We start from the raw sequence: 25135 nt of genomic DNA on the forward strand, positions 1-25135 counted from the left end.
CGGCCTGTTTGCTCTCAGACAAACCCTTCTGGGGCTTTGCCTGCAGACCACGTAAGACGCTCGTCAGCAGTGGAGCTGCCGATGCTGCCCCGTTGGCCGGGGCCACGTGTGCTCCTGCTGGGGCACAGCGGCTCTGGCTTGGGGTGTGCTGGGGGTGCTGCGCTCCCTGCAGGCACCCGGCTGTCCCCAGCCTCGTGCTGCTCTCGCTGCCTGCACAAAGCTGCCCACTCCGTGCAGCGAGCACCAGGACCTGGGCAACCTCACCACGCGCCCTCCGGTCTCCCACCTGGACACCCCTTCCCACAGCTGTCAATATCCTGGTAATATCATTTTTTTATCTGCACCCTCGGGTTAGACCCCGTCTCTCCATTTACTCTTAAGTCCCTAGGACAGGAACCTGGAAGCTACCTCCTGGTAGCTGGAAATGGTTAAACCCAGCAATTTACCAGCACCTGCCTGTGTCAAAAACTTTAATTTCTGGCTGCGTCTGGGCTCTTAGCACCGCAGCCCCCAAGGGAAGCTTTGCTCTACTCCCCTCTGTGATCCCGGGATGTTGCTGTCCCCAGTGCCCGGAGTGTCCCTTCCTGTCCCTGACCCCAACCCGCACTCTGCCCTCTTCGTGGTAGCTTTGTCTGCATGGGGACATTTTCCCCGTCTGCCTGTTTCTGGAAGAAACACCTTTCCCAGCCTTTCCGGGTGAGCGCAGTCCGGCGACACCGGGAGATTCCCAAGCGGGCTGACTGGAATAAAGTCACGTCCGTGCGGCGGGGGAAGCGCTGCCAGAAGCACAGCCGGATCTGCCGTCTGCCCCGGACCCGAGGGTGACCCCTTCCCCTCCAGCTCTGAACAATGCCCTCGACAGATCACCGCACGGAGCAGCGTGGCAGCTGCCCCGTGCCAGCAGGGCCCCCCGCGCTGTTGTGTCCCCGTCAGCAGCCGCGGGATGGCTGCGTGCAGGCGGTGACCATGGCTCGGACAGATGGATCGGAAGGGTTTGTCACGGGAAGCGACAGCGGCGGCCTCTCCCCGCTCTAAAACACGGCCGGGGGCCAGGTGCAAAGCACCCAGGGCATCCCCGCCTGTGACACACCGCTTGTTTTGTCCCATAACGCTGGCCGGGCTGTTGCTCATCTTCCTTGCGGAGAAAAGGAGTCCCGGGCTGGGCAGGGAGCCAGCCACTGGCTCGTGAGCTTGAGGAATCGTGTTCCTCGCTGGCTTTTCAGCTCTCGGGGAGCGCTTCCCACCCCAGCCACATCAGGCAGCCCCTGGTGAGCGCAGGAAGCAGCGGGCAGCCCCTCACTGGCAGGGGTTTTACAGCGGTCCCAGGGAGAGTCCCCCCCCCCTTGGGTGCTCCCCACCTGCCGCCAGAGCCCCGGGGGTGGTTTTCCCCTTGGGCTGGGGCTGCTGTAGAGAGTGGGTGGGAAGAGAGAGGGTGTCCCCAGCGAGGCGGTGAGGGATGGCCCCGCTCTGAGGGTGAGGATGGGGAGGTGTCCCTGCACCCATGGCCACGGGGTGCGCTGGCACGGTGGGGCTTGGGTGCTGGAGGTTTTCCCAGGTGATGCGGGGCAGCAGGGATGCATTCTCCTGACCTCACCCACTTGAATTCACCCCACCCAGGGCACAGCTCCCAGCTCCCTTCCCATCCCCGAGCACTCCCCATCAGCCTCCCCCACCCCGTGCCAAGAATTCACATCCAGGATCCCAAAACACCCATCCCTCCATCACCCCTACTTCTGTGCCCGAGGCACCAGCCTGTGCCAAGACCCATCACAAGGACACTTCTGCACGTGCTGGGGCAGTCCCCGAAGGGGTCACGGCTGCCCTTGCACTCCCGTTGCCCTCCCGCATGATTTATGGGGTCCTTCCCACCTCGCTCGTCCCGCGGACGCCGGGACGGCGCAGGGCGTTCCTCCTCATCTTCCTGCCGTCGTGAGCAGAACCGCGTGCAGGCGTGTGTGTGCATGAGCACGCGTGTGCGCGTTTGGGAGGAATTTCCTGGGCTTGTAAAGAGAAAATGAAAACAAAATAAGCGAGTTTAAAAACAGGGGGAACGTTGCAAAAACGTTGCAGTGCATCTTCTCTGAGCTGTTCTGCGGCACCCCGGGAGGGACCATAGGAGAAGACGAGGGGGTGAGGAGCTGCTGGGAAGGGGCATCCCAAGGTGTCTCCTGACCACTTCCCTCCCACATGGCTCGAAGCAAGGTTTTGTGGCTAAATCCTCGCTGCTGGGCTGCAGATGCCTGGGGAATAGGGAGACACCCCCGTTTGCACGTGCATCCCTCACCTGTGCAGCCGCCAGCCACTCTGCCAGCTCCCAGTGCCAGGGGGCACAGCACCTCTCCTGCTCCTTAGCAATAAGCCACCTTATCCAATTCAGCCTTCCTGAACTGTCATTTAAGATTTTGCCCTAAACTGCCATTTTCTCACACTGCAGGAGCCTGCAGGTAAAGGAGGCAGCTGCTGGTCCCTGGGGGCTGCCCGGGGCAGGAGCAGCAGCTCCAGCCCCACAATGAGCCCGGGCCGACCTGTGGGGGATACGGAGGCTCCCAAGACAGGGTGCTGGCCCGAAACCTGCTTTTCTCTCTGCCCTCAGTGGTGAGAGGGAAGGTGGGACCAGGCAGGGACCGCACCTAACTTTCCCTTCCTCTGCAACCCTCCCTTTCCTCACCTCACTGCCAGACATGGGCCAGGACACAGAGCCAGCTGGGTCCTGCAGCCGAGCTTAATGCCGTGTTTGCCCTCCCTTTCCCTTTGTTTTTTCCTCTCCTCCTGTCACTGCCACCCTGGAGGAAGAGAGGGAGAGGCCGTCGCTCACACGCTCCTCTCTGCATTAACCCGCTTGAGTGATTCCTCCCCTGATGCCTTTGGGAAACTCTCCAGCGCTCTGACGGAGGCCGCGGGTGCTGGCTTTAAATCACCTTCTCCTGTGGATTACGACAGCTGGCTGAGAAGATAAAAGCTTTTCTCTCCTCTCCCCTTCCTTTTCACTTTTCCTCCTAAAGCCGCAGCGGTTCCCAGCCGCAGGCGCGATGCTGGCGGGAGCCCTGCGCTGCCTCGTGCTCCTCTGCCTGGTTGAGGAGAGCATCAGCGAAGTCCGGAGGTACTACATCGGGGCCGTGGAGACCGCCTGGGACTACACACACAGCGACCTGCTCTCCGTGCTGCAAACACCTGCGGGGTAAAGCTTTTTCTGTTGCAATTCCAGCGCACTTAGGGCTGCTCTCCCACCCCGCGGACATGATGCTGGGTCTGGGGGGCACGTAGGGCAGCAAACGGAGCACGCTAAGTGCAACCCTGATAATGCACAGGTGGGGTAAATCTAGAGGGAGAGCAGCAGACCTGTGCTGCTTTATCTTAACGCCATTTGTTGGTGATCCTTTAAAGTCTGTGCGGGGAGCCTGGGGCTGGTTCTCCAGCCAGTGCTTTCTCCGTGGGGAGCTCCAGGCAGAGGGAGAGCCCCATGTCTCCCTGCCCGGGGAGCTGTGCTCCTGCTGCACCCCTGGGAAAACTTAACTTTCAGCTGTTTATACCTTTGCTTGCATTATATTTATATCTTCGCCTGCATTATGTTGCTGGGGCCGGACTTTTCCCTTTAGGGAATGAATGTAACTTTTAGTGTCTGAGCAAAAAATGGTGTTGGTAGGCAGCAAGAGGAGGGAGGAAAGCATGCTGGCTTCGCCTGAATGCTTTGGAGAGGGAAGGAAAAGTGGCTGTTGCATTGCTTGGGCACGGGGATGAGACGTAAAGCTGTTTGTGGATGGGCTGCTCTGAGCCCAGCGCGGGGAGCAGAGCTGGATGGCTGTGCCCCTGTGGATGTAGCTGTACCCTCTGTGTCACCCTACTGCTGCCTCCTCTGCGGGTGGAGGGGGGGTCTGCTACCTGTACCCTCTCACCTGTCCCAGGCTGTTCCTCCAGCATCCCTGTGTAGCCAGAAACCACTTCTAGGACACAAGTCTCACCCCACCAGCGTGCCTAAAAGACGAGACATTTTCTCTCTGCCTTCCCCCCCACCCCAGCCACCCAGCATGCTGTCCCACTGCAAGTCTCCCTCTGCTCAGCCACGTTACCACGGGCAGCCCCTTGTGGGACAGCCCTGTGGGCACCGGGCAGGTGGCCTGAGGCTGTTTGCCCCTTCCTACCAGGGCAGAAGACAACCTCGGCCCTCTCGGAGGGCACCGGCCTGCCCATGGGCGCAGCTCCCGGGGGAGCCGTGGCCGGCAGCGGGGCTGGCTGGGCGGCGTGGTTCCCGGCAGGGTGACAGAGGGGCCTTGTTCCCGCAGCCTCAGCCCTGCTCCTCCCGCTTGGGGAGGACGCAGGAAAATAGCCAAGCTGCGGAGAAAGGGCACGCAGAGGTGAGCCAAGTGCCTCCGAGCCGTGCCTGGGGCATCTCCTGCTCCGCCGGTTCTCCCTCATGGCACCAGCACCCCGGGCGCACCTCTGAAAGCCCTGCGTGAGCCCCGGGGCTGCTCTGGCACGTTCCCCATGATTTCAGTTTCTCCCCCTCTCCCCAGACACGACCTGCAGTGTGTCCCAAAACAGCCCCGGGGGTCTCGGCTCAGGCTCGGCCGCTGGCGGCCACGTAGCCCTGAGCTGTCTGAGTGCTCCGGTGGCGCAGGGTGTTGGCCTTGGCCGTCTCCTGGCTCTGGGAGATGAACAGATATTGCGGCTAACAATGCTGATCGGCCGCGCCAGGAACTTTGCTCCTCGGGGTAGGAAGTCGGTAGGGACCCTGCGTGCAGGGGAGCTGCCAGCAGCTCTTGGACCAGACGTCCCTCAGCCCCGCGATGGCTCCGTCACTCTGCCTGGGCTGCACGCTAAGCCCCCGTGTCCCCACACCTCCTGCCAGCCAGCCCCACGTGCCGAGAGGGGCTGGGTTTTGTGCCAGCAAAATCCCCCGGCTCCAGAGGGCTTCTCCCTTGTTTGCTGCAAAGTTAACAGGACTGGACCCTGGTGTCTCAGATATGTCTCCAAGCTGGGCTTGCTGCGAGTTAGAGATTAAGGACTCCAGCCCTGCTCTGCCCACGGTTCTCAGGCCCTGGGGTGAGCAAACCAAGGTCTCCCGACGGCAGCCAGCAGCCTGGGGGCGAGTGTATCGTGCTTTCCTCAACTTCTTAGTCACGCTGGCTCCTTCCTCTTCCCCTCGAGGAAGACTCAGGCAGAGAACTGCTGCCTGGATTTATTTAGTCAGAGCAGGAGAGCAGCCCTTGCAGTTTCTTCAGGGGGAAAAAAATACCACCTGGCTCCTGCTCCAAACAAAGCAAGGCTGGAGGCGGTCTGTCTGGTTACTGGAAATGGTCTCAGTCCTGGGGCTGGGGCTGATAAGCGGGCCTCTAAAATCCCTGGAGAAATTAATGGCTTTGTTATCCTGATAAATGTGCTGGATCCCTTATGGAAAATGAATTAACTAAGCTGCTTACAGATCAAAAATGGCCAGCGGAGATAAGTGGGGTGTGAAATACGTTCAAGCCTCCTTTATCCTCCTGCTTCAAGGAGTGTTTTTTTTAGGGGCTGGCTGTAAATCCCAGTTCAGCCAGAAAAGAAACGAATGTGGAGACATTGCTTGGGCCGCAGTGCACACAGGAGCGCACTGCCGTGCCGCCTGGCACAGGTTTTCCAGGGGGAGCAGGGGAGCAAGAAGAGGTTACGGGTGATGTCTGCCACACTTGTGGGTGCTGGGGACGGGGCGGGCAGCGCAGAGCAGCCGCGTGTGGCACCGTGCTGCCTGCTGCTGTGTCTTCTTCCATCGTGACTAATGCCATGGCATTAATCACGGCCACGTCAGCATCCGTGAGCCGAGAAAAACCTTTCCAAACACACCTGGTGTCTGTCAGCAAACAGAGGATGCGAGGGTGAGCGATCCCGGGCTGGCACGGCGTGCTGGCGGGGACGGGAGGAAGAGGATGGCTGCAGCCCGTCTGTGCAATCAGCCTTGGCTTTTCCTTCCTCTTACAGCGTGTCAGGGCTGCCGGGACCTCAGCCCCCCGCACCCGGTGCCCTTCCACATTACAGGAAGGCCGTGTTTGTGGAGTTCCCCGATGCCTCCTTCACACAGCCCAAGCCCAAGCCGGCGTGGATGGGTAAGAACCATGCAGAGAGCGGTGAGCCCAGTGGCCAAACCCATCCTGGGCGGGTGCTGGTGAAGGCCAGCCGCTCCTCAACCAGGAGTGGGAAATATGTAAATCCTGGGCAGAGCTGCCGGGGGTGCCGGGAGCCTTGCTGGTGCTGGAGCACTTGATACTGCCATGCTACATGAGGGACCGACCGTGCAGGTGGAAAGCCAGCCCCTCAGGGCCCGTGGGTGGGTGTGAGCGGCTGTGCCAGCCCCACTGCTGACCGCCCAGCTGCCTGACCTCGCCGCCTTCCCCCTCCAGGTCTCCTGGGCCCCACCATCCGAGCAGAAGTGTATGACACAGTGGTCATCACCTTCAAGAACCTGGCCTCCCGCCCGTACAACCTCCACGCCATCGGGGTGTCCTACTGGAAGGCGTCAGAGGGTGAGTCGGGCCATGGCCACACGCTGCGAGTCCTCGCGCTGCACCTCCTGCTCCCAGGAGGAGGCACGTCCCTCCCCGACCTTGGTGTCGGCTCTGCTTGCTGCCCCGAGCCCAGCCATCTCCTGCAGAAGTCGGGCTCGCCAGGGGGCTTGGGGTGGGGAGGAGGCATTTCTGTATCCACCGTGTGCTGGGGATAAAGCTTCGGTGAAATCAGGCTGTTCCTCTGGCCGCAGGTGCAGGGTACGAGGATGAGACCAGCCAGCTAGAGAAGGAGGGCGACAGGGTGGATCCGGGGAAGACGCACACCTACATCTGGGAAATCCAGCAAAACCAGGGCCCCACAGACGGCGACTCACCGTGCCTGACCCACTCCTACTCCTCCAACATCGACAGCGTGAAGGACACCAACTCCGGTTTGATTGGAGCCCTGCTCGTGTGCCGGCCTGGTAAGAGCAACCCAGGATGGGGACAGGTCAGGTGCAGTCATGAGCTGAGAGGCAGAGGAATCAAAAACACCTTCCAGAGGCTGAGCATGGCAGTGGGGTCAGTGAGCTGGCCCTTTCCCCAAAGAGTTCCTTCCCAGTGTGGGAGGCAAACACCCCTGGATTTTCCTACAGGGGAGAGAACCTGGTTAATTTTTGCCCTTGCAAAATTTCAGACTACAGATGAAATCTTTTGCCTTGTAGCCGAACCTTATCTACTGATAAGGTGAATTTCTGTGGAAGCATAAATGTCTTTCCTTCAGAGCTTCACTAAGCTACAATCATTCAGTGTCTGCCAGGGCAATTTGCCAAACAGGATTTTGTTGGAAGACATAAAGGAAAGTTTTTTATGAACAAGGGCAGAGACAGGACACCTGGGGCACTGCCTCACCCACAGTACCTGTGCCTTCTCTCTTCCTTTGGTGGACGTGGAGATGAGGAAATCTTGACTGTTAACCACCTCTGGGGTGCACGGCATCAAGAAGTGAACCTGGGGCAGGACTGGTCTCCCCTGGCTGAGCCATCTCCTGGAGGTGGTTGTCCAGACCCCGGTGTAGTCACCGGAGAGGAATGGGCACCCGTGGGTGCGACTCACCCGGGGGCTCTGTCTGCAGGCCCCGATGACTCGCCGCGAACTATTTCTCCACTGACAAGCAAAGTCTAGACGAGGAGTGCAGACAATGGTGCTGATGAGGGGGCTGGATGAAATGGGCTCTTCCAGGTGACTAAGTGAATCCCGAGAGCCTGCGAGGGAGAGGCAGGGCAGGCTGCCCCTTCGGTGCGTGCTGGGGCAGCTGCTCTCAGCCACGGGGTTTTAGGGATGAAAGGCTGGGAACAGAGCTGTGACAGTCACTGACCTCGTGAGATGTGGCAAAACCAATCCACAGCCTGGCCTTGATTTGTGGAGGGCAGAAAGGGACTCCCCTGGGAAGATGGGCATGGCACTTGCTGATCTTAAAATGCCCCATTCCGTGGCCTCTTGCAGGGACCCTGGTGAGCGATGGGACCCAGGACACGCAGCAAGACGTTGTGATGCTGTTCGCAGTGTTTGACGAAGGTAACTGCCCCACCTGAGCTGACCACGTTGGTGTCAGACCCTGAATTCAGCCCGGTCTGGGGCGCATGCTTTGGCCACGGTGTGGGCACAGCCGCTCAGCTCCCTCTGAGGGGTTCGAGCCCTGCACAGCCCCTGGCCCACGTGCTCCTGGTACCGCACTGCAGCTCCTGCCTCCGTGCCCCAGATGCAGGGAGCTTGCAGCCCCCAGCTCCCACCCCTCTGCCCTTCACACGGGCTGAAGCGGGGGGGAGAAATGCCTTGTCACATGCAACAGTCACCACCACGTTCACGTGGAGTGGACAGGTCTCCGAGGATTTCCAAAAAGCACTGAGCAACTGACCTCCCTGGGTTTTGGCTTTCACACTGCATCCTTCTCTCTCCACAGGGAGAAGCTGGTACTCTGAACCCGACCCCCCGGCAGCTCCTCAGCCCCTGCCCCGCACCAGGGGGGAGCTGCACACCATCAACGGCTACATCAACGGCTCGCTGCCCGGTGAGCACCGGTCTGTCGGGGCGGGCACAGAGGTGGTGGGAGGCAAGAAGGGTCTAGCTGTGTCTGCAAACCTTTCTCCAATAAAAGGCAAAAGCAAAAGTCCCCTGAATTCCCTGGCCTGGTGGATCCATGGAGCTGAGCAGACCTGCTCCATGCACAGCAGGTTTCCCCTCGTGAAGGTCCTCACCTACACCAGCACCCCCCATGTGGCTGTGGGACCTGGCCTGAGAGGTGTCTGACGGACAGGTTCTGGTGGAGAGGTGACAACGGAGAGCTGAGACCCTCAGCATGGAGCCTGCCCCCTGTCTCCTCCCTGGCTTTAAGGATCTATTCCGGTCACTTTTGGCACTCAGTGCTAAAAACAAGTGCTTGACTCTGTACTTGACTTTGTTTGGCTTCAGTTTCCAGGAACTTGTTATTCCCTTCCCCACTAGATTGCAGAGCCCTTTGTCACACAGTGATTTCTCCCCAGGAAAATATTTTTACAACGCAGTCAAGTTTTCTCCCATTTCCTAAGCACACTGAACTCTTTGAAACTCTCCAGCAAAGGAATTTTCTCCAGCCTTTAAATAATCCTGGTGACCTCTCTCTGCCCTTCCTGGGGTATTTCAGCTCCTGCTGAAGACGTGCTGCAGCCCTGCCCCAGATGCAGTGTTTGAGCGTGAGGCTTGCCAGCACCGTGATCAGACAAACGCTTCCCCTTCCCAGCTCCCTGTTCCTGTTTTATAGAGCCAGGGAGTGCATCTGCTCGTCTTGCCACTGCATCACGCCGTGAGCTCCCGTCAGCACGCTTCTCTCAGCCTTTTCCAAAGCCCTTGCAGGGGCTAGTCCGCCGTTCTGTAAGCCTGGCTTTATTTCAGCCGGGTGATGCGACCTGCCCCTCTGTTGTGCTCAGACAGCCCACATTTACGTGTGACTTCTCCTGCTGAAGCCTGTAGGGCAGGGGACTGTGCTCTGCACACGTCGGGCTCTGTGTCCGTGACACCAGGAGCAGCGACACGGGATGGACACGGAGGTGTCCTGACTCCCGGGTGCTTTCCTTCCCTCCTGGCAGGTCTCACGCTGTGCCTCAAGAAGCAGGTCCACTGGCACGTGATAGGCTTGGGCACTGGGCCAGAAGTGCACTCCATCTTCTTTGAGGGACACACGTTTCTGGTGAGGGGCCACCGTCTCAGCAGCCTAGAAATCTCCCCTGCCACGTATCTCACAGCTCAGACCATGCCAGGAACAGCCGGTCAGTTTCGGATGTTCTGCCAGATACCGTCCCACCAGCAAGGTAACCTGACCCTGCAAGAGCCTGGGGGAAAAGAGGTTCAGGGGATGCCCTGGGCTCTGTGTGGTGCTGCATCTCCAAGGCCATTCCTGCTTAATCGTGCTATATCCATGTGCAAATTGGCCCGTGACCGGGATGGCATGTGTTGGCCTGCGTGGCGGCACGTTTGGTGGGGATAGCAGTGGAGAGGGAATCTTCCAGCAGAGCCTGGGGGGGCAAGCACCTGTGCAGGTAAGTGAGCATGGCCCTTCCTGCCCCTTGTCCGAACCCAGCCGGCATGGAGGCCCTTGTGAAGGTCGAGCAGTGCCTGGAGGAGCGCCTGCTGAAGATGGGGCAACTGTCAGATGAGCCAGAGGAGGTGGAGGACCACGAGGAAGAAGAAGGAGAAGAAGAAGAGGAAGCTTACCATGTGATCCAAGTGCGCTCTTTTGCCAAGAAGGACCCTGTGACCTGGACCCATTACATCGCGGCTGAGGAAATGGACTGGGACTACGCCCCTGTGAAGCCGGCATCTCTGGATAGGTGAGAGTGAGCTCCCGAGGCCACGGGGTTGCTCCCTGAGGCAGCTCTGCCAGGTCTTCCCCTTCTACCCAGGAATTTATTTTCCTTCTGCCCAGCCTGGACAGCTTTGTCCCAGCTGTGGGAAGGCAGGAACTGATGTTTACCAAGTTTTACCAAATGCCACCATCGGTGGCTGTCTGAGGCAGCTCTGTCGTGCAGGTCTGCAGGGTCAGCCCCTGCAGGCAGCAACCCCTGGTGGGCCTTCCTGCCCCGGGGCTGGGAGACGTGCCCGCAGCCGGAGGTGGGGGTGGCTGTCCCTGCAGAAGGACCTGCTCTAGAGGGCACACTCCGTTAGTCTCTGTGCTTTAGTCAGCACCACACAGCAGTGACGCCTGTCACCTGCCCCAGTGCCACTCTGCTGACGCGGGGTGTGTGGGCTGGGGCTGTCTCAGCAGCGGGGTCACCGGGTTCTGCCCCAGGGTGGACATCCCAGCCCCCAGAGCCACCTGCAGCCCCCCGTGGGGTAAGGGAGGGCTGGCAGGGGGCAGCCAGAGGGTACGTCCTCTCCAGCTCGGGCCTGGCTCCTGCTAAGGAGCTGGGATGCTGAGAACAGACAGCTGCTCTGCTGCGTTATTTCCACACAACGCTCATGGCCCTGACACGGGACAGCCCGCCAAGCTCTCAGCTCCCCCAGTCACCACTTCCCTCCAGGACAGGGCAGCGTGAGCCCAAGGCTGCCCACGAGCAGCCTAGTAGAGGCGTTTCCCCATCAAAGAAGCACTGGTTGCTGCTCCAGGGTGCTGGGGTGTCCTGCGGGGATGAGAATATCTTTTTTATTTTGCCTCTGTACAGCAGTTGGCTGGGCCATCCCTGGGCTGCCAGGGATGCATGTGGATGCCATCCTGCATGCGGCCATTTGCTCTTTCTTGCCTGCAGAAACACCACGAGCCTGTTCCTGGAGGCTGGCCCTCAGCGGATTGGTTCAAAGTATAAGAAAGTGATGTTTGTGGAATATGAGGATGCAGCCTTCAAGAAGCGCAAGGTGTCGTACCAAGTAGATAAGGGAATTCTGGGACCTGTCCTGAAGGGGGAGGTTGGAGATCAGTTTAAGGTAAGAGAGTGATTGTTTTCCACACAGAGACTGGAAGGGGAAAGCTTAAAAGCTTGATGCTATTCCTCCTAATAGCTCTTGGTTCTTGGCTGTGGTCTGACATAGGTCCTTGGGGAGATCTATCATGTCTGATAATGTCCAAAGTTCAACAGAAAGGGAGATGCTATTGAAAGGCAAAGCTAAAACTCTTGTTGAGTTCAGCAGGAATGCACATAATTTTGCTCAGCCCCCTTCACTGTAGTCATCTTAGGACTTGTTTGAGTTAATCCATGACCCATGGCACCTAGCACCTTCTTCTGAGGCAGAAGTGCCTTCTCGTTCTCCACTCCTCTCCATCTGAGTGTTCTTACCACACAGTACTGGGGGCTGCCGCTTGGGTCTCCTCACATGCCCTGTTGCCCGCTCGACTTGTTTGCTGCTGGGAGGAACGGGATCTTTCCAGGAGCTTCATATTTCCGCTCCCTGCCTGGGGTTCCCTGTGTGTCTGTGCACATGGAGCTGAGGGTAACGCCTGTGGCGAAGCTCCGACAGAGCTATTTGGGGACGTAAATGAAAGGCTTCACGCAGTTAAGTGGGGAGCACTTTGAAGCTGTTGACTGCTGTGCACACTCAGTGTCTTGGCCCTCCAGGGCCTCCTGGATTGAAAGAGCTCTTCTGTCCCATATGGAAAGGTAGACTAAAGATAGCAACCTGCTCTTTCACAAATATGACATTTTTTTGCCCTCCCAAAATGTACCCAAAGTGGGCACCTCCCGGAAAGGTGGTCAGTGTAGACTGGTGGAGAAACAAGCAGTCATTTCTTCTGTGCCGCTTCTCTCTACGTGGTCCTGGATGTGTCCGGGTTCCTCCCTTTCAGACGTGGGCAGTGCCAATACCACAGCCCAGCAATTTTGCCCTGCATGGACACCCTGAGGGCAGCCTTGAGGGCTCAGAACAGTCTGGCAGTGCTAAATGTCCTGTTGGCTGTCCTTGTTTCAGATTGTGTTCAGGAATCTGGCAAGCCGACCGTACAACATCTACCCTCACGGCCTCACCAGTGTAAGGCCGTACCACGCCATGAAGTCCTCTCAAGGTAAGGCCGTGGGCAGACCATGGGTGTTTAGGATGTCAGGTGGCCAGTGCCATTTTCCTGGGCCAGGAGAGCTTCCCCCAGCCTGTGGTAAGACTAGCTGCCCAACTCATCCATCCGAGCACCTGAGACCCATGGCTCCTGGAGACGATTCTTGGTTCATGTCCCCGCTGGTGCCATGTAACTGTGTCTAAGGAAGGCTTGGGTGATGGCTGGAAGAAGGGACTTTGTCACCCGAGGAGCTGGGATGGGTTTGGTTCACCCTGGAGGTCTCCACTTTCTGACATGGCTGCAGTGAGCAGTACCTATCGCACCCATCCCTGGTGAACGCTGCCAGGAGCACCTCGTGCCGAGCTCAGGTCCAATTGCAGGGTCTGGAGCAAAGTGGCAGAAGTGGGATGGCAGCTGCTGAAAAGCTCAGAGCTGGTCCGGGTCTGTGGCACGTTATTATCGCAATTCAGGTTTTCTTTCAGGAGAGTCAAAAGAGCAAAGTGGCCCACCAGCCCTTTTTGGTACCAAAACTACCAGTTTGGGTAGTTTTCTATGTGACTCCTGCTATCAGGAAACCTCCTTTCTGAACTCTTTTATAAAGCGGGATGACCCCCTGCAGGAGCAGTCCTGACCTAACAGATGTGCCCTTGGGCTGTGTGTTGGCAGTTAAGGACGTGAAGGACATACCTATTGCCCCTGGCCAGTCCTTCACCTACAGCTGGAGGGTCACGACAGAGGATGGGCCAACGCAAGCGGATCCTCGCTGCCTCACCCGCTTCTACTACAGCTCCGTCGACCCGGCACGGGACACAGCCTCAGGCCTGATTGGGCCCCTCCTGATCTGCTTCAAGAAGTCCATGGACCAGAGAGGAAATCAGGTGGGTCCTCCAGGTGTGGCAGAGAAAGCGTCACGTTCCCTTGGCAAGGAAGATGCTTTGCCACCTTAACTGCCAGGCTGAAAGGCTGGAATAACTGTGGTGGGCGAAATATCTGGGTAAAACCAAATTTGGTTGTCTAGTTGTCTTCAACCCTACCATCAGTCCCACCCCCCTGTCTTCTTCCTTGCATGCTCCCTTCCCTCCAAGACTGGACCCTACCTTATGTGCAAAGCAGTAAACTGCTCCCCATGCACCCAGGCTAAGGGCTGGCAGCCACCCTGCACCCTGGGTGCTGCTCTGGCCAGGCCAGCAACATGCCCTCCCCTCTCTGCCTCCCAGATAATGTCGGATGAGACAAGGCCGGTGCTGTTTTCGGTTTTCGATGAGAACCGCAGCTGGTACCTGGAGGAGAACATCAGGCGGTTCTGCACCGATGCAGCCCACGTGGATACCCAGGACCCCCAGTTTTATGCCTCCAACGTGATGCACAGTAAGTGCCCAGCGGGGGGCTCCCCGCAAAGCCCACACAGACACTGGCTGGTCCCTGCCCCAGGGAATGGGCAGAAGCTCGGCAGCCCCTGGGGAGCCAGGTCCTGATGAAATGTCTCATACCCTGCTCTTTTCCAGCTATTAACGGCTTTGTCTTTGACAACCTGCAACTGAAACTTTGCCTGCATGAAGTTGTGTACTGGTATGTCCTGAGCGTTGGGGCCCAGACAGATTTCCTCTCCGTCTTCTTCTCTGGAAACACATTCAAGCGCAACATGGTCTTTGAGGACGTGCTTACCCTTTTCCCGTTTTCTGGAGAAACTGTCTACATGAGCGTGGAAAAGCCAGGTTAGTAGCATGGGCTATTCCATAGACCATGGGCTGGGCATCACAGCAGGGCGAAGTGAGCATCTCCAGGCAGGGGCAATGCCGCAGTCTGGTACCAGATCACATTTTGGCAACCCCAAAAGCAAAGGGATGCTCAGCCTCTTGGAGCAGCAAAATGAAAGGTGGTGATTACATCTCCCCAAAGCTTAACTCAAAGAAATGGTTTAAATTACTACATCTTACTTCACGATTAGGGTGCATTAATGTCAAACGCATGCTGCCAAGCCAGTAAGCTGGCTGCAGTGATGTGGTGGCAGTGGCAATGCTGTCCCTGCTGCGGTTCCAGTGCTGCTCATGGCATCACATTTACCCACACACCTCTGCAAGGACAGGTGCACCGGATGCACAGAAGTCTTAGGAAGGGTTTGGTTTTTATTTCCTCCTACTCAGCTTTTTCTTTTCTTTTCTTTTCTTTTTTTTTTTTTCCCCTTAGTATTTGCAAAAGCAGAGCCATTACCCATTTCCTCACTAACGGAGGAAACACAGAATTTAGCCGACACTGATACGCTGGTCATGGGTATCCATAAGTATTTCTGGGTATCCAGATACCCAGGAAGCTTTCTAAATTCCAGCCAAACATTGCATCCCTCTGAGCTCTGCTTTCCGCCTGCTGATCTGAGGAAGGCAAGCAGTCGGCCGGCAGCAGATGACAGCTCTCTCCAGCGTCAGAGCTGGGTTATTACACACTTATTTGGCAGAGAGCAAGTGCGTTGGCTGGGGATGTGAGCAAGAGGCAGCCTTTTCATTTCTTTCTCCTCGAGTGGGAGAGACGTGACGGCTGCGTCTGGGCTGGGGGAGAGGTGTATCTGCCAGCACCAGCACGTCTTTGGGGGTGGATAATGGTGATTGCTCTGCTGCTGGCGATAATCCTGGAGGTGTTGTGGTTTCTCAGTACATTAACTCCTCTCGCCAAGCGGCTGGTGGGGCCTCACGGGTGCATGCAGCTCGCTGAGCTCTGGCAGGAAGCACCAGCCCTGCTGGTGGTGCGTGTCAGGATCACCTCTGATGTTACCAGCAACCCCGATGTCTTGTGAGCCTGGCTGTAAGATGCTCTAGGGATTCTGGAAATGTTGAAATTACTAGCGTGATCTAGAGGCTGTCTGAAAATACAGGTTACGCTAGCAAGGGAGTGGCGTGGGGATGGCAGTTCTGATTTCCCACTGCGGTGTGCTGATGGTGTCCTCTTGTCTTCTCCCGAGACAGGCACTTGGACACTGGGGTGCCTGAATCCTGATTTCAGAGACCGAGGGATGCACGCCAAGTTCACAGTCTCTCAGTGCCAGCATGAGGAATACCCTGATGAAGAAGATTATGAAGAAGATACCTTTGACCCACAACCGAGGGGCTTCTCTAAGAGGAGGAGATGGCGCAGACCGTGTGTGAGTGAGCAGCTGAACAATGTCACCTCTTCCAAAAATGAGACGGGGAAGCCAAGATTGTGCTTGACAGAACCCAGCCACGGGGCCCTCCCGAGCAATGGCAGTATTTCTGGTCCCTCTTCCAATGGCACATCAACATTTTCGGGTAACCCACATCCAGCTGATATTTCCCCACCTCTGCCGGAGACAAACTATGATCTAGTGTCCTATGAATCCTTCTTAGAAGATGAAGAAGAATTGTCAAAAAACATCAGCCAGGACCAAGGGGCTCTCCGCCCTGGGGAACGCTTGGCAAGCAGCAGTGGAGAGGTCCATGGTGCTGCTAGCTCCGAAGCAGGTCAGAAACAGCTGCACCAAGCTACATCGGCTCCAGATGATATGGTGGGAAATAAGGTGATAAATATCTTAGAAGTACAGGAGCCAGTAAAAGAGATGATGGTCCAGTCTGGCGGTACGTTGGAGATCCTGGAAGCAGAGCCTCAGAAGACAACAGCTCACACAGCGGGCCTGCGGGACTCAGCTGCCTTTGCTGCTGGTGAAGGTTCTCCTCAAGGGACCTGGAGCTCATTTCACCAGAACGACCTGGAGCACAGTCTGGGACTTCAAGACACATCTTCACAGAGCGCTGATGAAATGCCCTTAAATCTCCATGAGTCAAGGGAGACAATCAATACGGAGCTGGCTTTAAGCGCTGACCCAAACTCCTCCCTCGCACTGGCCAGTTCTTCAGCACCCTCAGACAAGCCAGGGGACAGCAGGACTTCTCGCACTGGGTCTCAGAGCCACACTGGAGAAGGCAGTCATTCCTCAAAGGAGTTAGATGCTAGGCTGGAAAAAAGACCTCACAAAATGGTTTCACAAGGCTTTAATGAATCTTTTGAAGGGGAAAATGTTTCTTTCCCAGACCTGGGACCCCAAAGGCCTGTAGAAGAGCAAATCCTTACAGATGTGAGTAACTCCTTGCCTGCAAAAAATGGCACACAAGAAGCCAGTGAACTTGCCAAAGGCACAAGCCTTCTCGAAGCCACCTTTGCACACAGCAATGACCTTGAGCCTTCCAGCTACCTGACGACAGAAGAGAGGGATGAGTTAATCCTGGAGGCAGTGTTTCAGGGTGCTACGGCCACTAAGGAACTGCCAGAGACAGACAGACTTGTCATTTCTGAACCTAACCTTGTGGCCAATGACACAAGGCAGCACCCAAATGATTTCTTAAACAGCCTTGAGCAGTTTCAGGGACCCGGAGCTCCAGCCCCGAGCACGGGCAGCCCCGGCTGGAGGCCCCGACAAGCCAGGTCACTGCAGGGCAGAGGCTTGTTGCGGGGTCTGGGCCTTCCAGGCACCACTTCTCCTGGCAGCAGGGTGTCCCCCTCTGCAGATAACAGAGCAGAGCAGGATCTGGCCAGCCAGACCCCTGAGCCAGCAGTGGGAAAGAGAGGGTGCGGGCCTCATTCCCCTTTTTGCAGCACTCGCTTCAAGAAGAGGTCCCTGGAATCACACGGTTCTGGGGCTGAGGGGATGGTGACCCAGCCAAGCCTGGAAGAAACGGGGAACTTGACTGAAGGGAGGCAGCGCCCGGGGAGGGGTGATCCACAGGCTGTGCCTGCAGACGGAGCTGAGGAGAGGCATGCTGACGGGGGGCCAGCCCCGAGCAGCAGCGGGGGGGCTCAGCGCAGTGGCAGCTCCCTCCCCACACAGGCAGTGCCAGCAGCTGGCAGCTCAGGACCACAGGATGGTGCCGTGGCCGCAGACCTGGCCTCAAACTGGGACCCAGTCTCAGCAGTGGCAGCGGGGCACGCTGGGGGCTTGCAGAGCCCAGCTCTGGCCGAGCTGCAGCCGGGCAGAGGGGCTGCCTGGGGGGCTCCGTGGGGCGAGCAGGCTCAGGGGAGAAGCCAGATGGAGGAGGAGACAAATGCCGTGGAGCAGCCGGGTCTGGAGAGGGCCTGGTTCAGTCCCCGGCCTCAGCAGCTGGAGGCCAATGCCACAAAGGGCTCTGTGCCTGAGATCACCTCTGGGCAAAACCCGGAGGAAATCTCTGTGAAACTGGCCTCTGAGGAGAACTATTCCCTGCCTCTGAGCGGCCCTGAGCTCAGGCACAGCGCTACCGAGAAACCAGCCCAACATGTGCAAGCCAGTCCGGATGAACGGCAGGTGCTCCGGGGGGAGGATGTCCTTGGAGAAACCGGGAAACGGGGAGAGCCTGAGGAGGACGGGGAAAGCAGCAGCATGGCGGGGGAGAGGACCCATGCCCCAGGACATGGGGAGAACCAGGCTCTGAACAACTTGAGGCCAGAGGCTGACAAACTGGACTATGATGACTACAGCGAAACAGAGCAGGCCATGGAGGATTTTGACATTTATGAAGAAGCGGAGCACGATCCGCGCTCCTTCCAGGGGCGGATACGACAGTACTTCATTGCAGCAGTGGAGGTGATGTGGGAATATGGGAACCAGAGACCCCAGCACTTCCTAAAAGCCATGTAAGTGTTGCTTCCCCTCACGTGTTGCCCTGGCACGGTGTGGCATGGCTCCATGCATGGCTGGCACTTTGGGACAGGCAGGATTGCAGGTCTGTGACTGTGTGGCCTAGCCAGGCACTCTGTGCCAAGCAGCCCGGGGGAAGGATGATCCCAGCACTGCACCTCCACCCAGGGAGCTCGGTACCTCCAGGGTCTTTGAGCATCCTTGCAAGTGCATAAGGGATGCTCTAGGCTCTGCATCACCCAGCTGGTGGTGCAGATCTGCCCCCTCGCCCCCCAGATAGCTCAGTGTAGGTGCCTGTGGCTGTGCCCTTCGGCCCCGCAGCAGCCCTGCCCCTGCTGCTGTCTGTAAGGGGCAGTCTCACCCGCGCTGCTTCACCGCCCTCACCCCCGCAGGGACCCCCGGAGCGGCAGGAGGAAGCCTTTCCGACAGTACCGCAAGGTGGTTTTCCGAGAGTACTTGGACAGTTCCTTCACTCAGCCACTGATACGGGGAGAACTGGACGAACACTTGGGCATCCTCGGGCCGTACATCAGGGCAGAAGTTGAAGACGTGATCATGGTGAGTTGAAAGTCCCTGTTTCCTATAACCCCTGACATCCTGCCCCTCCTTGCTGGCTCTGCTCAGCCTGAGGGAGCACTGAGCTGTGCCTGCAGGCTCTGCAGTGCCCGTGGGGGCACTCAGCACTGCTTCCACCCCCTTCCTACCCTCCCTTTGCTTCTCCTCCACTCCAACACAGGTCAAGTTCAAGAACATGGCCTCGCGGCCCTTCTCCTTCCACTCCACGCTGCAAGGCTACGAGGAGCTGCGGGGCACGGTGTCAGGCGAGGAGGCCGTGCAGCCCGGCGAGCTGCGGGACTACTCCTGGAAAGTCCTGCCCCAGATGGCACCCACCACACAGGAGTTCGACTGCAAGGCCTGGGCTTACTTCTCCAACGTGGACCTGGTGGGTGGCAGGCCGGGAAGGTGGTGAACCGTGGGTGACACGGCCCTGGCTGTGTGGTCAAGGCTTTTCCTGTGGTGCTGTGCTTAGAGCAGCCGATGGCGGTGTAGTTCTCAGGTGTCTAATACAGCGACGAATGCGTGCTGCTGATTTGTCTTCTCTTGGCTTCCCCCCTTTTCCCAGTTCTACATTTTTGTGAGACTTGTAGGGAATTTGCATTCTGGAGCCCTGTAAGCCTCTGCCAAATCTGGTTGAATTTGGCCCCTAGGTTGCGATGCTAGCGGAGCACAGCTGGACAGAGGGACACCACTTCCCTTGAAAGCATGTACAAGCACTTGCTGTGCAGCCTTCCGTAGCTGGGGACAGAGGGATTCCCAGTGTGTCCCTCCCACCCCACTCATGCCATGCCCTGTATATGGGTGGCAGCCAGGCCAGGGATGCAGGCAGGGCCACCACTTTCCTTGCTGCTGTGATGTTTGCAAGCATCAACATTATGTCCTTCTCCAACTTCTTTCCTGGCTCCCCCGCAGGAGAAGGACCTGCACTCGGGCCTCATCGGGCCACTCATCATCTGCCGCCAAAACGTGGTGCACCCCGTTTCCAGACGGCAGCTGGCTGTGCAGGAGTTCTCCCTGCTCTTCACCATCTTTGACGAGACCAAGAGCTGGTACTTCCTGGAGAACATGAAGAGAAACTGCCGCCCGCCTTGCCACATCCAGCCGGACAACCCTGACTTTAGGAGAAACCATTCCTTCCATGGTGAGGATTTTGCCCTTGCCTTTTCCATCCCACAATCTATACTGGGATGGGAAAACCTGGGGGCCTTGAGGCGCCCTGTGATCCAGCCGCTTCTGACCACTGCCTTCCCCAGCCATCAATGGCTACGTGAGGGACACGCTGCCCGGGCTGGTGATGGCTCAGCAGCAGCGGGTCCGATGGCACCTCCTGAACATGGGCAGCACCGAGGACATCCACTCCGTCCACTTTCACGGGCAGATGTTCAGCGTCAGGACTAGCCAGGAGTACCACATGGGAGTCTACAACCTTTACCCTGGTGAGATACAGCACAAGCACTGTGCACAGCCCAGCTGCGTGGCTTCATGTCCATGCCTGTTAGGGTGTGCCAAGCCTGTGGGGGATAGCAAGAATGGGGAACAGGTCTGGAAGAGTCAGGCTGTGTGTCTGCACAGTGCCTGGCACCACAGCAGCCTGTTATGGCTGGTAACTCCCCTCTGATCTCCATTCCTGGCCAGGTGTCTTCGGGACAGTGGAGATGTGGCCCTCGCATGCTGGGATCTGGCAGGTGGAGTGCAAAGTGGGGGAGCACCAGCAAGCCGGGATGAGTGCCCTCTTCCTTGTGTACAACCTGGGTGAGTGACCAGAGCAGCAGGGCTGGGTGCTGCTGTACAGCGTGCTTTGAGCTCCCTGTCCCCCAGGGCTCTCAGCTTTCTCCATGGGTCATCTAAGTGAGGTCCCCTGGGTCTCCCTGAAGTCCTGACTTCAGCCCCTGCCGCCTTACCCATCTCTAGCAGAGCCCGGGATGCAGTGAAGGTTGGGGACCAGCTTCATTGGGCGGCAAATCTTGGCCCCTAGGGCATGTTTTCCAAAACTGAGGGTCCCTAGACCCCCTGTAAAACGCACTGACCCCAGTGACTGAAGCCCATGCTGTCAGGAGGGTGATGTGCCCAGGGCCCGACCCCATGTCAAGAGGTAAACTGAGGCACAGAGCGCAACGCTGCCTGATGGCAGGTCGTGCTGATGAAAACATCCCTGAGAGCAACTGCCAAATACGCACAGGAAATCTGTCTCTGTTTCCCCCAGAACGACACATTTCTCCCTCACCGTAAATAGCGCTGGGGGAAGTGGTTTGTGAGGCTGGGTGTTTTATCGCACCGTGACAGCCCCTCTCCTCTTCCTAAAGGAGCAGTAAATGTCAGCCAGAAAGTGTTTCCATAAGTTAAAAAATCTGCTTAAGATTTCATATTTGCATTTTCCCCCAGAAGCATTTGCCATGCAGCAGTGATGCCAAGAAGTGACAAGTAGCTAATAACAAGAGTTATTGTACAAGGCAAACAGCCCTGTGCTCAGCAGACCAGAAGAGAGACGTGGACAGACAGGGGTGCCAGGCAGGCTTCCCTTTAGCGATGTGATATTTGTTTTTAAATGGTGCTGCCTGGCAACAAAAAGGCCCAGGAGCAAGGCACGGGTGTAAGGAAGAGCCACTTGTCAGCATTGCTGGGAGATAGGGACGTGGGGATGGGAGGTCAGGGGCCTGGGGACTGGGGAGCACAGCACCAGCTTGGCCGGAGGTTGGTGATGGGAACTTCACTTTGGACATTGAGGTCAGGAGCAAGAACTTACTGGACCCTGAAAATTCAGGGGTGGATGCGGAGACGCATGAGATTTCCCACTTGATGAGAGATAAATGAGTCTGGGGGCTCCTGGAGGCTTGAGAACACTTTCCTGAGCCTGGAGGCAGCTCGCCAGGTTGGGAGAGACTCAAAAACCTCCCTGTCTAACCAACTCTGCCTGTTTTTCTCTGTTTTTCTCCTTCCCCTCTCTTCCTGTTGGGCTGCAGATTGCCAAAATGCCCTGGGGCTGGCCTCAGGCCACATTGCGGACTCCCAGATCACGGCGTCGGGGCAGTACGGTGAGTAGGGGGCACTGCTGGCAAGGGGCAGGTTCAGCCAGCACAGCCCAGTCGTGTGCCCTGGACAAGACTTGGCTAGAGCAGGTCCCCTCCATCCATGCCTACGCTGGGGTCCCACCTGGGACCTGGGGGTGCCCTCCCATCGTGTCAGGGCTCTGCCACCCTGCACGTGGCCACCGACCCCCTGGGAGATCGGTGTTGCTCAGGCCCTACCCTGGGGGTGGACATGGCACTGCCTTGTGCTCCTCATACCTGTGCACTCTCCTCACAGGGCAGTGGGCCCCTTACCTGGCCAGGCTGGACAACACCGGCTCCATCAACGCTTGGAGCACTGCCCACGGCAATGCCTGGATCCAGGTGAGAGGGGCCCCGAGGCTGGGGACACTGCAAGGGCACGCCAGTGGCTGGTGCACCAGGCAGAAGGACACACAGGCACGACCGTCGGAAATTAACCCCATTGTTTCGTTTCCAGGTGGACCTTTTGCGTCTCATGATCATTCACGGCATAAAAACCCAAGGGGCTCGACAAAAGCTCTCCAGTCTCTACGTCTCCCAGTTTGTTGTCTTCTACAGCCTCGATGGGCAAAGGTGGAGGCAATACAAGGGGAACGCCACCAGCACCCAGATGGTGAGGAGGAGAGTGGCTTCCCAGGATGGGGCCTCTTGGGGTGATGAGGGCTGGGGAGCTCGGTACCCAAGATAGATATCTCCTGGGCCCCCAGATATTTAGTTAGGACAGGAAGAGTGATCCTTCACCACCAGGATGACTGAACTGCTGCTCATAGATCTGCAAGCACTGTGTCCATCTCTTTCAGTTTGTTGTTTATTTCCACAGTCCTGTGTGGCTGTGAGATCAACACTAAGATTATGTTGCATTTTATATAGAAGTAGGCAAAAGATTTTCCCTGAATACCTCTTTTGACCCCGAAGGCAAATTTGGCTTTCTAAAAAGTGTGCAGATGCAGATGATTTGGTGGAGCTCTATTTATTAGAAAACCCACAACCTAAATACACATAGGCTGGTCATACCAGTGAGTGAAGAAAAGTACCCAGAAAAGCCTCCATCAAGTGTACCAGCTGTGGCCAAAACTCTTCCCAAGTTCAAAAGTCCCAGGACTGATTTTTTTATTATTATTATTTTTGTTTGGTAAAAATACAAAAAGTTTATTTGTATGGACCCCAAGTTTCTCCCAGTCCTCTTCCTCAGTGGTTAGCCCTGACTTGCCCCGTTCACATTCCCTTGGTCTGAGTCACATCTCAAAATACTTCCCTGAGCTGTTGTCCTCTTGTAAGGATGGTGATAAGATACAGAAGTGCCAGACTGAAATGATCTTGTCCATGCTAATCCTTGTCCTGCCTAGCTCTCTTTCCACCAGTACGACAGCCCCTTTTTTTTACCCTTTCCCTTCAGCTGTTCTTTGCAAATGTGGATGGAACCGCAGTGAAAGAAAATCGCTTCAACCCCCCGATCATAGCCCGGTACATCCGCATCAACCCCACGCACTACAGCATCCGGACCACGCTGCGCATGGAGCTCCTCGGCTGCGACCTGAACAGTACGTCCCGCCTCGGGGCACCGGGCGCTGAGGCTGGGGCCGGATCCAGTGGGGTGCTGAGTGCTCCAGCTCCGCGTGTTTCATGATTCCTCGTGTTTCGGGGCTCCCCTAACAGTTGCGGAGGGGGAAGGAGGTGGCATTAAGGTGTTGGGGGAACAAAGGTGGAAAACCTCATTACGGTTTAAGAGGCAGCAGCACCAGAAGGAGAGCGCAGGGCTCTCACCGGTGCTCTGTCCTGAACCACTGGAGACCTCAGGCAGCAGTGAGAAAAGAAGGTGGAGGAGTGCAGGTGTAGTTTGGCTCCCCCCAGCCAGAGCCACGCTGCAGACAAGGGCACCGAGCAGTGCAGGGCCCACAATGCTGCAGCGAGGCACGGGAGATGCCGTGCCCACGGAAGTGCACAGAGGGCAGCTGGAGGAGGGAGCAGCCAGGAGGCATCTCCACGACGGGCCCACTCCCCTCTCTGACAAGCATTGCTTCTCTCTTCCAGGCTGCTCCATGCCCCTAGGAATGGAGAGCAGAGGGATCCCCGACCAGCGCATCTCCGCGTCCTCCTACAGCACCAACGTCTTCTCCAGCTGGTCACCCTCCCAGGCCCGCCTCAACCTCCAGGGGAGGACCAACGCGTGGAGACCGAAGGTAGCCCATGCAGGGAGACCCCAGGCAGGCAGCCGGGGCGATGCCAGCAGGCAGGCTGGCTGCTCGCTGCGTCTGCTGGCCAAGGCGTGATGAATAGCGGTTCAACCGCATGCGCCCTGCAGGCTGCCAGCATGCAGGCAGGGGATTTGCCCCCAGCAACTCCAACCAGACACCTGATGGGGAGGGTGAAGCCTGGGATGATGCGCAGCTTGACTTCAGCTACAACGAGCATGCCTTCTCATTGCTGCTGGCGGCGCTGCTGAGGGGTAACGGGAGTCTGTCTGTCTTCCCCCAGAGCAACAGCCCCAACGAGTGGTTGCAGGTGGACTTTAAAGCAACCAAGAAGGTGACTGCAATCATAACCCAAGGTGCCAAGGCTGTGTTCACCCACATGTTCGTGAAGGAGTTTGCTGTCTCCAGCAGCCAGAATGGCGTGCACTGGAGCCCGGTCCTGCAGGACGGCAAGGAGAAGGTAGGCAAAGCTGCCCCGCAGCCATCCTGCAGCAGCCCTGGGGCAGCAAGCTCAGCCCTTTGCAGCAAACATACTCACAGCATTTTTGCAAAAGCAGTGAGCCGAGCTGTGCTTGTCTTCATCCTAGAGAGTTCCCAAGAGCTGCTTGTCCATGTTGATCGTGTCCCCAAGTCACGGGCTCACTGCAGCAGAGCCCAGCAGAGCAGACAGCAGCACCCCAGATTTCTCTCTCCTTTCCAGATTTTCAAGGCAAACCAAGACCACACCGGCACAGTGATGAACGCGCTGGAGCCACCCCTCTTTGCCCGCTACGTGAGGATACACCCCCGCCAGTGGCACAACCACATCGCCCTGCGGATAGAGTTCCTTGGCTGTGACACTCAGCAGGAGTACTGATGGCTGCAGTGCCAGCCCATGGACCCACGTCCAGCTGGACACTGAACTCTCATGGAGCTGGCCCCGCAGGGCTGTGCTCGCTCCGTGTGTCCAGGAGGTGCTGGTGGCATCAGCAGAGGTTCTTCTGCTCCAGGAGCCCTGGCCATGCTGGTGGCTCCTGCTGATGGGGCAGATGGTTCGTCATCAGTCTACCTGCCCCTCATCTACCACATGCCATGTAGTCAGGCATAATGCTGAAGAATTAAACAGTAATTTTCCAGTATCTCTGCACTTTCTCTTCTTCTCCAACCTTAGAGTCCCCAGGGGCTCAGTCAGCATTACCAGCAGCTAGTAATTAATTAGCCCCAGAGATCCTTCCTCAGCTTTGTTTTCCACAAGCACAGCCCTGCAGGAG

At 57.5% G+C, this 25135-nt stretch overlaps 1 protein-coding gene across 1 annotated transcript; it reads left to right on the top strand.

Annotated features, from left to right (window-relative positions):
* Nucleotides 1-2321: 2321 nt before the first annotated feature.
* F8 (coagulation factor VIII) lies at nt 2322-25003 on the top strand. The gene is made up of 26 exons (XM_080554581.1): nt 2322-3178; nt 5953-6077; nt 6372-6494; nt 6728-6940; nt 7962-8033; nt 8419-8526; nt 9581-9802; nt 10072-10321; nt 11237-11411; nt 12390-12483; nt 13138-13349; nt 13689-13839; nt 13977-14186; nt 15429-18084; nt 18481-18646; nt 18825-19031; nt 19559-19787; nt 19900-20082; nt 20282-20398; nt 21607-21678; nt 21950-22035; nt 22151-22306; nt 23090-23234; nt 23725-23873; nt 24169-24345; nt 24586-25003. Exons 1-26 carry the CDS (start codon nt 3030-3032, stop codon nt 24739-24741), a joined length of 6603 nt encoding a protein of 2200 aa, XP_080410707.1. The 5' UTR covers nt 2322-3029; the 3' UTR covers nt 24742-25003.
* The last annotated feature ends 132 nt before the right edge of the window (nt 25004-25135 follow it).

Source organism: Anser brachyrhynchus, assembly GCF_964034855.1.
Source record: "Anser brachyrhynchus genome assembly, chromosome: 13".
NCBI lineage: Eukaryota > Metazoa > Chordata > Aves > Anseriformes > Anatidae > Anser > Anser brachyrhynchus.

Coding starts and splice junctions, on each gene's coding strand:
- F8 (XM_080554581.1), top strand. CDS start 3,030: ATGCTGGCGGGAGCCCTGCGCTGCCTCGTGCTCCTCTGCCTGGTTGAG. Junction 6,495..6,727: donor CTACTGGAAGGCGTCAGAGG/GTGAGTCGGGCC, acceptor CTCTGGCCGCAG/GTGCAGGGTACGAGGATGAG. Junction 14,187..15,428: donor CATGAGCGTGGAAAAGCCAG/GTTAGTAGCATG, acceptor CTCCCGAGACAG/GCACTTGGACACTGGGGTGC.